The sequence below is a fragment of the Amaranthus tricolor genome, chromosome 10 (genome assembly GCF_026212465.1).
Source record: "Amaranthus tricolor cultivar Red isolate AtriRed21 chromosome 10, ASM2621246v1, whole genome shotgun sequence".
Taxonomy (NCBI): Eukaryota; Viridiplantae; Streptophyta; class Magnoliopsida; order Caryophyllales; family Amaranthaceae; genus Amaranthus; species Amaranthus tricolor.
In genome coordinates this window covers 2,374,873-2,386,704 of record NC_080056.1, presented here as the reverse complement: position 1 = coordinate 2,386,704, position 11,832 = coordinate 2,374,873, and the positions used below count along the sequence as shown (strand labels likewise).

The 11,832-nt window shown below is 28.9% G+C and overlaps 1 protein-coding gene across 1 annotated transcript; it reads right to left on the bottom strand.

Moving 5' to 3' along the window:
- Positions 1–261: 261 nt before the first annotated feature.
- LOC130826268 (auxin efflux carrier component 4-like) lies at positions 262–9,124 on the bottom strand. The gene is made up of 6 exons (XM_057691868.1): positions 7,669–9,124; positions 6,861–7,158; positions 5,202–5,287; positions 2,929–3,086; positions 2,259–2,335; positions 262–1,133 (listed from the first exon to the last, which is right to left on the bottom strand). Exons 1-6 carry the CDS (start codon positions 8,963–8,965, stop codon positions 1,067–1,069), a joined length of 1,983 nt encoding a protein of 660 aa, XP_057547851.1. The 5' UTR covers positions 8,966–9,124; the 3' UTR covers positions 262–1,066.
- Between the last annotated feature and the right edge of the window lie 2,708 nt (positions 9,125–11,832).

Genomic DNA, 11,832 nt, shown 5'->3' with positions numbered 1-11,832 from the left:
TTTTGATCAAGCCTAATCGTACATAATGTAGGATTGAAAAAGTGTATTGATAAGTTTGAAAAGTCAAATGGGACATTTATTAGGATAGAAAATTAAGAATACTATAATATTTTTATTTTTAAGTGTAGAAAAATATAAAGCCCACTATATATTTTTGTGTTAGAGCAAGAGAGAATAAACAGCAAATATTAACATCCAATTTACAAAAAGAAAGCAAGAATCTAACCGAAGCTGAAACACTCCAACAAAAACAAGATCATATGTAAATAATAGGAATTCTTTATTAAAAACATCAAACATCATTCTAGAATTATTTCCAAACAAAACCAAAATTTACAAATTAAAAATTTAACCTACCCTTTATTAATACAATAAAAAAAACTATTACATCAATAACTTATCTAAAATTAACCTGACTTAAAAATAACTTAACTGAAAACAAAATAACCAACAATAACCAACCAAAGATCTAGCAACTATTTAAAACTAGTAATAATACTATCACTATAACAAAACCTTAGACTCACTACTTTTCCCCTAATTTCCTCTCTTATCCACCACCAAACATCAAAAATTTTTAAAAAAAAAAAAATCAAATACAAGACATTTTAATCATCATCATCATACCCAATAAATCTCACACGCATATAGCAAGGATTTGAGAGATGAAAGATAAACAATCTATACCCATATCCGTACCCGAGAAAAGAAAATATAAAAATCTATTTTTGTGGGGAAAAGGAGGCTAAAGTATAGTGGGAGCATGATCCTTATATTAGGCATCAAATTCCTTGAAGAAGTCAAAAATATTAAGCTCAAACAACCAATCACCGTCATTTACTTGTTGAAATTATGTTTCCCAAAACCCTAATTTTGATGAATGCACCTTGAACTTGAAACTCTTGTTGGAGACATCATCTGTGATCTTGTGATGTTCACCCATTAGTATCTTAACACTTGTGCAAGCTTAGGTTGTGAAAACCTTCTTCACAAAACTCAATAATGATAACTTCAAAGTAGAAAAGTATTAAACTTAGCAAACTCAATCCTTTTAAGACAACAATTTTTATAGTCCAAGAAGGATGTAGTACACCAAGGTTATTGGTAATGCTATCAACATCCCAAATATCACGCTGCCCACAAATTTAATATCAAGTGTTAGCACTTTTTACAATAAAGTTTTAACACTATATTATCATGTGGTATTAGTGTTCCAAGAAAAACAAATTAAATGTTAAATAAACGTTTTAATGATTTTTAAATTAATTTATCTTCTAATTTATTAAAATAGTACGGAAAAATATATAAGATATTATGAGGCTACAACCATTAGCTTAAAAGACTTTTGGTTGATAGGTTCATCAACATGCTATCAGAGCCAACATGATAACAAGTTTGTATCCATCCCTTAGTATTTTTAAGAGCAATATTTAATGTCATGTATGAGGAGGGTAAGTGATCCATTTATACTTTTAACTTAAACAACTCTGTATGTGAAGGATGTGATAAAGTATATAATGTAACTTTAATTCATAAGCATTAACTTAAATTTTTAGTTGAGTTCTTGAATTAAATTAAATTGATTAAAATAGTAACTAAACAAAATAAATAAAAGATAAGGAATTATTTTATGAAAAAACAGTTAATTGCAATTAGAATAACCTTATTTTTCTAAGAAAAAATAAGATGATGGAACTAAAGCATTGGTCTATTTCCATGTCTATGAGCACATATAGATGTTTGGGTGATAAAATCATAAATCTAATGCTAGTATTTGATAAATTAGCATGTTGAAACAACTTATTGTTAGAAATAAGTTACTTTTGAACAAAATGCTCTTAGTAGCGTGCTCAAAATTAACCTTGTTGATACAATTAGCATGTCAAATAAATTAGCATTTATTGGTGAGTAGTGATCACTATTAATAATTGTATAAAGTAGATTATTTGCCTTATAATCATGATAAATAAGAAAGAATTAAAATGATATAGAGTACATTAATTTTTTATATACTTTGTAATTATGAAAAGAAATCTACTTTGTCACGTGTAGTAAAGCATAATGCAACATAATGGAATGCAATGGAGCGTTGTCAATTGTCATTAAGATAATAAGGCTTCTTTTTCGAGCAATTGGGTTTTATCATGCTTATCATATTTCATGTGATATAAAGTGAAAATAAAAACAATGATTTATGTTATATTATTTAAAAGTATAAAAACAATTTAATTTATATAAAAATAATAGATTATACTTACGCAGTGCTCAGTATTTGTGGATGATTGTTGTATTCTTTGGCAAAAACAAATGGAACGATCCCTTGAGGAAGTGATGCCTATTAAAACCAACATAAAGAATAAAAAAATTTATAAACAATTACCATTACATAAGAATGAAAACTTCCTGATGATCAAATGTATTTATACATGTTATTTTATGTTGGATTTTTTATTTTAGAATAATGTTATTTTATGTTGGTTAAGTAGTGAAATTTAATTTTATCTAGAAAAAAATAAACCACCTTTGCATTGAAAAATTTGTATAATTTATATCATGATCATTTAGATTCTTAAATTATCATATTTTTGTTATATTATATTTTTTTCGTCATGATAAATTATTTTTATTTAAGTAAATTGTTAAAATGACTAATATGATCAATTTTTAGCCGACTGGATTAATTACGTAAATGTTTGTTATCATTCTATTTTTGTTATCAAAACATAATTTTTAAAGGGTCACACAATTATTAAATTCAAAATTTTATTCTCCTTATAATAGGGAATCAAAGAACTCCTAAAGTTTAATCATGAAATATTTTTCCATATTTTTAAAAATCTAACGTGAAACTCAACATTTATCACATTTTAGAAATCAGTTTTCAGGTCCGATCAAAATTTAACAAAATTAAAAAATATATATATAAACCTGAACAATGGCAACTCGAAGAAGATCGCCTTTTAAGCCAATAGCAATGCTGGCCACCGCCATGACGGCCGGACCGGTAAGGAACCTAATAGCCATGGAAAAGATAGCAACCTTGTTCCCACATGCAATAATCTTAGGTTGTAAAGCCATGAACAAACCTTCAATTTACCAAACAAAGAAACAATTAATTATATAGCACTTAAATATTAAAGTAATTACTTAAGGTATATCCTACACATAATTGCAACTACCACCTTGAAGAAAATATAGAACACAAACATGAGATAAGGTTTTAATTGATACAACCTAATTGGAGTTCATGCTAGGACCACAAACTTATGTAGCACATACACAAAGGACCCACGTTTTTTGCACATACGTCGGTCTATCTATTACTAACCACGCCTCTAAATCATGTCAACAGAACTATTTTTTTCTACGGTGTCAGATTCGAATAAAAATATTATATTTTTGAAAAAACTACGTCTTTTTGCATTGTTTGGATCGAAAATTATAATTTTCGTCCATGATATAAAAAGTTTATAAGAAAACATTTTATATCCGCTCTTTCATCCTTTCATCCGTACTATTTTCTAAAGGAGTCGACAAACAAATCAACAACAAAAATATATGATTGCATTTTCCATTTGCAAAATAATTATCCTTAAAAATTGTTTTCCAAAAAAATATTGTAAGCAAAACTATTAATTTTCCAAAGAAAGTACTTATACTCCCTCCTATTCTCTTTACTTGTCCCATTTAGTTTTGGTACATTTGTCAATGCACGATTTCAATCTTAAATATCTTTAATTGTGCTTGAGTAAAAATTACAAAAAGTTGATATTAATAAAAATTTATAACAAGACGAATTAAACAAGATCTCATATGACTATGTTGCAACTTATAGATTAAGAATAAATCACATAATAAGAGTAATTGATAAATAGTGTTGAAAAACCAAATGGGACAAGTAAAGCAAATAGAAGAGAGTATTATTTTAGCATTTAATTAAATTCTTTCTTGTTAATGTCAAATATTACTCGATCTATATAATCAATGAGCTAATAACTACCAACGAACGTTATAGTGGTAGCAATAAAGAATTTATATTAAAAATAATTTGACGATAAGTTATGCTAGGTACTACAACTCCATATAAAATATTTCTAAAATAGATTGTATTTCATAATATGCTTATTATTTTTTTTTTCATTATGTATAATATAATAATACGCTTATTATTCTTAATATGGCACAATGAACAGTAAATTATAGATATATTAACTTAACAAAAAGAACTAATTGCACAAAAAAAAATTTAAGTAAAAAAATATTTAAATTTTAACTTTTATTTTGTTTAAACAAAATCAGTAATCAATAATCATCAATAGTGTTTAATTTATGAGTACTAAACATTATATAATTTATTTCATTTTCATAATTTATTAATTTGGTTGGCCAAAATTGCCGGACACTAAAATGCAAATAAATTGGGACATCCATTATATGTCCTCTCAATAATTAAATAACCATTAATATGATTCATTTTCTTTGTCTTATGATTAGAAGTTACATGTACATTATTATAGTGTCCTTTTTAAAACTTAAAAGATAAAAGATAAACTTATTCAAAAATATGAAAAATTACATTAATTTAACTAAAAACACAAAAAAAATAACCTAATAACATTTAGATGGATTATGATGAACTGGGCATTGGCGAACCTATAACGGGTTTAAGGGTATTAATATTAGAACTCGTTGTAAAATGTAAATTATATTAAACATTTAGAGGAAAAAATAATTAAAATGCCATGGACCCACTAATTTTCTTTTGTTGTCGTTTTATGATATGTTATATACTCTTACACGTCTCCTAACACAAGAGTCATTATATTAAAATGAGGGATAAAAGAAATTCGAATTCATAATACATTCTGATACCACTTAAGAAACCAACTCAATCAAAAGTTTAAATTTATTATTGCAATCTCACAATTATTTTTTCAACCAAAAGCAAAAGCACCGAAAAGGAACATAATTGAAACATATGGATAAATGTCAGCTTTGCAACAGTGAACCAAAAAAAAAAAATAGAGCAAAAATATAAAAAAGCCATCTAAAAAGAGAAATCCTGAATAATTGCTACTAAAGTTTAAAAAAAACATTTTAATAATTGCTACTAGGATCGGTTAATAAACATAACACATGGGAAATTTGAGATGCATGAAACCAAAAATGTTGTGGGAGGAATAAGTATATGAAGTACTAACCTAAACTGAACATAGCCATTCCTAATCCTGCATCTGATAGAATTGATATTGAATTCGTAATTATTGATGGCATTTGCACATTATACCTGCATTTTTACCCAATTTTTATAATATTATAATACAAAATAAATATAATTTCACGCAATTTAAATATAAACCAATACCAACAATATAGAAGTATAATCAAAAGAAAAATCTGCAGAAAGAAACCAAAATATAGAATGCGAAAATAAACAGCAAAGGTAGGACGTGAAGGTCAGGCCCCTCGCGGTCCACTTGTGGCTTGGCCATTAGTTAAGCCATTTAAAATTTTTTATTTGTTTCGAGAAAAACGGATTTTATAAGAGATTATAGATTGATGTATTAGTTAAAAGTTTTCTTTTTATTACAATAAAAGTTTAATTCTCAAAAACCTAAGGATTAGCTCCTTCCTTTTGACTGAATGAATTATCCAACCCCAAATAAAAAAAATATATTTATATGTAGTATTGTACTTCCTCCTATTCTTTTCAATTATTTCATTTGGATTGGGTACGAATATTAAGAAAGTAGAGGGATCACCTTAAATAATATACCCATGTGATATAGTGGGTATTCGAGGGTTAAATAGTGTAATTTAGTAAAAAAAATAAGGGTGTTTTGGTAATTATATGAATGGTTTAAGAACAATTTGGTCCAAAAATTATGTTCAAAAATAGAAATTGGACAATTAAAGTAAATTGCCCAAATAAAAAATGGGACAATTGAAAAGAATTGAAGGGAGTATACGAGACTATGGATATACTTTTGTTTGGATCATATATAGACCGGAAAAAATGAGATATCTACGTAAAAATTAAACCCTAAATTTTATTTTAAAAAAAGGAAATTTCACATGGTAGTATCGAACTTTCATGAAATACCAATGATAGCACTTTTGTAAGATTTTTCCACATGCTAGCATTTAGTTTATGCCTTATCCAACTGTCGTAGCATTTTCCGTTAAATTCTAGTCAACTTCCGTTTAATGCAACATTTTGACATTTTTACCCTTATTAAGTGTTGATTCTTGTCTTTGTAATTTGCACTGAGCATATGAGAGCGCTGATAGATTAAATGGTAAATTAAACATTTGAGAGCAGAAAAATGGTTTAGGGAAAATTATAAAGACAAGAACCAACACTTAATAAAAGTAGAAAAGTCAAAATGGTGAAATAAACAAAAATTGACAAGAATTTAACGGAAAATGCTACGGTAGTTAGATAAGGCATAAACTGAATGTTATCATGTAGAAAAATCTTACAAAAATAATATCATTGGCATTTCATAAAAATTCGATGCTACTATATGGAATTTAAAAAAAAATTACACTAAATGAGGTAAACTTAAGAGTATGTACTTAATTTTAAAGCATGTTCAAACACCTTTTAAAAGAGTAAAATTAAAATATATATATATATATATATATATATATATATATATATATATATATATATATATATATATATTTATTTTATGGGGTGTGTTAATAATATTTTAATGAAATTAAAATTAAATATAGTGATATAAATAGATGGGGAATTAAGCATGCAACACCTTTTTAAAAAGGCAAGCTAAAAGGTAACGAGAACATTATTTGCTTTTGGCTAAAATTTCTTGAAATGGTCCCATTTTACTTACCGAAAACAAACCAAAGACCAAATTAGGCCTATTAAGCTTGAATAAGTGTTTGGATTTCTAATTAGCTTCCTCCAAACCATGATTAAGATTAATCTTGTCATTACACTTGCTGGTGGCAAGTGTTTTCCGCCACCTAGCTCCGCCCCGCCAGCCGCCACAGCTTTTGGGTCGAGCTCGGCTGCCGAACTTGTGCCCAACTTATTAAGTGCCATTTGGATCCCTCCTTCTTTTTCTCTTTCTTCTTCTCCACCTGTAAAGCTAAAATCTTCCCTTGCAAATTCTTCACTTTTCCTTAACCCTGAAATTAATAATGTAGCTATTATTTTGGTATTTTTTTAATAAATTTATAAATAAAAAAAATTAGGATCAATTATATGAACCAAAATTTTTAGTTTATGATTTTAATTAGGTGATTGTTACAAATTTACCGCTCAATTTTCTTTATGACCCAAACTTATAAACAAATAAAAATTAATTACTTCTTCGTCCCAAGCTTGCTACAAATAAGTTCCAAAGCTCCCTCATTGATAAAATCTCAATATAACAAAAACAAACGTCGAGTTTTACAAATTGTTGTGAGAGACAATTTTTTCGAGAGACGCATTAAATATATGGACTAAATAGAAATTAAAGTGAAAATAAGAATAAAGGCTTTTTGTTTTGAGTTCAATGCCATCGGTCTCTCACACGAGTATCTGAGTAGTTTTCCGATCGAGCAAATTTTAGTGAACTGATGGTCACAAATTAATTACTTTTCTCATCATTTATCCAGACTTGAAATCCGCAATAAGGAAAAGATTAATCATACCTTTAGTATCACCATTTTGTGGATGATCATTAACCAACATCCTGATTTCCTTAGCCCCTTGATCAGAGCGTCCAGATTGATTATCAGCACCACCATAATCATTACTCCCAAATACATGGAGCCCACCAACTTCAGAAACAGGTGATGCACTTGAACTCCACACAAACATATGAAGTTCTTTAGCATCATGACTCAATTTACTTTGATGCCCTCCACCACCACTTCCACTCTGTTGTTGCTGTAGGCTTTGCTGCACCTGATTCTTCCCCCCACTATTCTTAACATTATTATTACTACCCCCATTCCCACTCCCATTCACAAACTCGGGATTCGGCGCCGGATAAGTCCCAGGAGCCGAATTTCCCGAATTGATGGCTGAAGGATAAAACCCAAACCTCGGAGACGCAGTCGGGTTCGGGTTCTCATCAAAATTCGACGGACGAGGGGTGGGCCCACGTGAGGACTGAACAGAGTACATGTCAGCCGGTCCAAAATTAGACAATCTACCCCCAAACCCTTGATTAAAAGCCATCATAGAATAAAAATCAGAAGTATTAAAATTAGACCCTCTAGGAGTCTGATTTCTAGAAGAACTTAAACTATAAATTTCAGCCCCAGTTAAATTAGAAGGTCTAGGAGTCATACCAGAAATAGACCTTCTAGAAACATTAGACTTCCTAACTTTAACATGTAATTTCCCATCTTCCCCAATTTCAGCATCAGTTTCTAGAAAATCTCTTCCATCTAACGAAACGACATCAGAATCAACTTTAAACGACACAATAGACCCAGCGGTTTCAGGAAACTGTTCCATAATCAAAATCTTAGCACCACGATATTCAAACAAAAACAATAAAAGGGTATACCAAATAATACACTGTAATACAACAACTTGAACCATAAGACTACCGGAATATTTACCATACATAGCAATAAGTAAAGGAATACCCATTACAAGTGTATTGGGAAGGGTAGAAAGGGAAAAGATTGTGATCATCCATTCTAAACTTCCATTTTTAGTAAGGTTAGTCCATAAGGCTAAAAGGACTAACATTATGATTTTTTGAAGGGTATCAGCTGCGATGAAATGGAAGTTCATTTCATATGGGTTGTTGGTTGAGATGAAATGGAAGGAAAGTAAGGGGACGGCGAAAATGGCGACGAAACGGTTGATGCCGGAACATTGGTCCGGTGAGAAGATTTTCCACCACCGGACGGAGCCGTAGGCTAAGATCATGGCGACGTATAAGGGTACCATGGCCGCCATTACTGTGTAGAAATCATGGGCTGTGATCATGGTTGAAAATTGGGTTTTGTTTAGATGGATTGAAGGTAAGAAGAGGGATGGAGGTTTGGGGGTTTGTTTTGGAATAGTTGGAAGGTATAAAGTGAAGGGAGTTTATATAAGGGGAAAAGATAAGGTTTCTGAATGTTGGTTTTGTAAGTACGAGTTACTGGAACTTGTACCACTTTACTGGAAGTAGTAGCACTTCATAGGGTTAAAAAAAAAATGGTATTTCAACTGTTCGTAAATGATTTTTAAGTTAGAAATAAGTTTTTAAGCAAATGAAGGACTAATTTAGAATTGTTATTTTTTGTTAGCTTGTTTGATTAACGGAAAGTAGTTATTTTGTTGGCTTTTAAACTAGCTAATTGAATAAGCCAGTTGTTTAGGAGATGTTTGGTAAAATTAGGTGTTGTTAGTTGGCTGTTTATTTGGACGAAAAGTGGACAACAAGCCAAAAATCATTTTTGTTTAAAAGTCATTCATTTACCAAATACTATTTTTAGCTTTTTTCTTTCAACCAACAAAACAAACACTAAAAGTCAATTAAAAATTCAATTTAAGAGTCATTACCAAACAATTCCTTTGTATTAGCTTTTGGCTTTTAAATCCATTATAACAGTCAACTACGAACAATTATTAGTCAATTTTTACTAACATCTTCACAAGAGGCTCTATTTATACCTGCGGTTATAATATATACTCCATTAGAAATGAGTGAGATTTAAACTTATAACCTTTTGTCGTGTTAAATTGTCAACAAATCAGCTCATTTAAAATCTTAAACTAATGGTTGAATTTTCTCAATATTATATATTTTATTGCGCTTTTAATCTTATAAACTAAAAGTATAAACGTAACATTGATCTTGTTCAATCCAACCAAAAATTTAAGTTCATTGTTAGATTCTGAAAATATCTTTTATAAATTATATATAAACTCCATATCAAGGAACATTGATTCGTTTGGAGTTACAACTTAAAAGGCAGTGAAATGCATAAAAAAAAATTAAAAAAGAAACAAGAAGAGCAGGAAGAGAATAATATTGGTAAGTCAGATTTGGCAGAGTACAATTGACTGGAATTTAGTGTTTGGCCTGCATCCTACTGACTTGATTGGAAGGTGGAGGACATTTTACCGTTTAATTTGCTTCGTTGTGTCTCTATTTTGGTAGCTTGCCCTTCAATATTTTCCCAACAACTTGCACCGTGTTAAAATGTATTTGATAAATAATTTTTATATTGGGTTATTTTTAAAAGTTTATTTAAGTTAAAATAAAAATTTTAATTTAATTGACTTTTTTTATTGGCTTGTTAGCTTACTCTTTCTCTAATAAATAGTTAATAATTAATATATAATTTTTCAAAATATTTCATTTAACAGTTGGCTTATTTAACTAGTTAATTAAAAGATAACAAAAAAAATTCAATAATCATTTGTCAAACTTATAAATCTTTCTTATATCTACTTTTTTATAATAAATTGACAATAAAAATCTCAAACTTCAGGTATTTCAGAAATCTTATTCTAAAAATTTCAACTTTGTAACATTTGTCGTAAATAGTATAGTATTCACTTTAATACCAAGCATTTATTTTTACATATTATAGTGGTTATTAATATGTTGGTTATTTTATGATGGAATACCCCATAAATTGGGATTTTCGGATACAAACGCAAATTAGAGTTTTCAATTTTTTTTTTATTTTTTTGAGTTGATAGAGTTTTTATTTTTAAAGGTCTGAGAATTTTAAAAATTTAGATATCTTATTCATCTTAAATTCATTGATATGTTTTTGTTTTTAATACTAAATTTATCCTATTCTAGATTTTTAAATCGACCAGATTAATCTAATCCAAAATCAATTTGATAATTTAAATGAATACCTCTAGACGAAGTTAAAAGATATCAATGTAACCTATAATCAATATTCCAAATTTTCTAACATAACGCACAATGCAATGTGTTGTACTAATTATTGGACACATATTAATCAAGGCAGCTCCTAGAGGTGCTCAAGAGAGGCCGTCCCCAAGGCCCTATGTCAACAAAGTAAAATTAATGGTTGTAGAAGGGTCTATATAGGTGATAAGTTGCAAAGGGAAAGGGTTTTAATGTGCTATTTTGCCCTGGCCCCAAAATGTATAGGGTCAGCCCTAATAATAATTAAAAAGGTATATGTTTGTGTTTAGGATAAATAAAAAGTTTTAAAGTGTTGAATGAGTTTGCAAGATTTTTAAATATCGCTTAGACTGTTGTGAATTCATATGAACATTGACCAATCATTGACTCAATTGACGAACCGGTTGCACTGTCAACCCATAGGTAGCTCATCGGACATCCTAACAAATTAGTAAAAATGTGAAGCGAAGCAAATCTTATTAAAAGTGAATCGAACAAAACTAAATTTATATTAATATAATGAGTTTCAAAAAACATAATACATATCTTCACTTATATTAACTTATTTAGGAAAAAAAAATGTATTGTAAATTCTTCATAAATTTTTTAAAAAAATTTCACTTTAATCAAATAGTTTTTCATGATAAAATTTGTTTTAGAAAAAAAAAACACTAATATAACTTTTTTGTTTAATATTTGAAATGTTTAACTATTAATCATGATTTTATCTACATATGATCCTCAAATAAGAACTTCATTTTCCTTCTATCCTCATTTTATTCTATTTCATAGAAGAGAAATACAATGGATGGCTCTCATATCATATATTTAGGCTGATTAGACACCAAAGTGAGACCAAGAACAATCCAAAACTTATTGGGCTTGGGTTAACCAAATGGTTAAAGAACATACTTAACAATATTAACAATATCATAGCCGAAAGACAGTCTCTCACAAGAGTAGCTCTTAACAATAT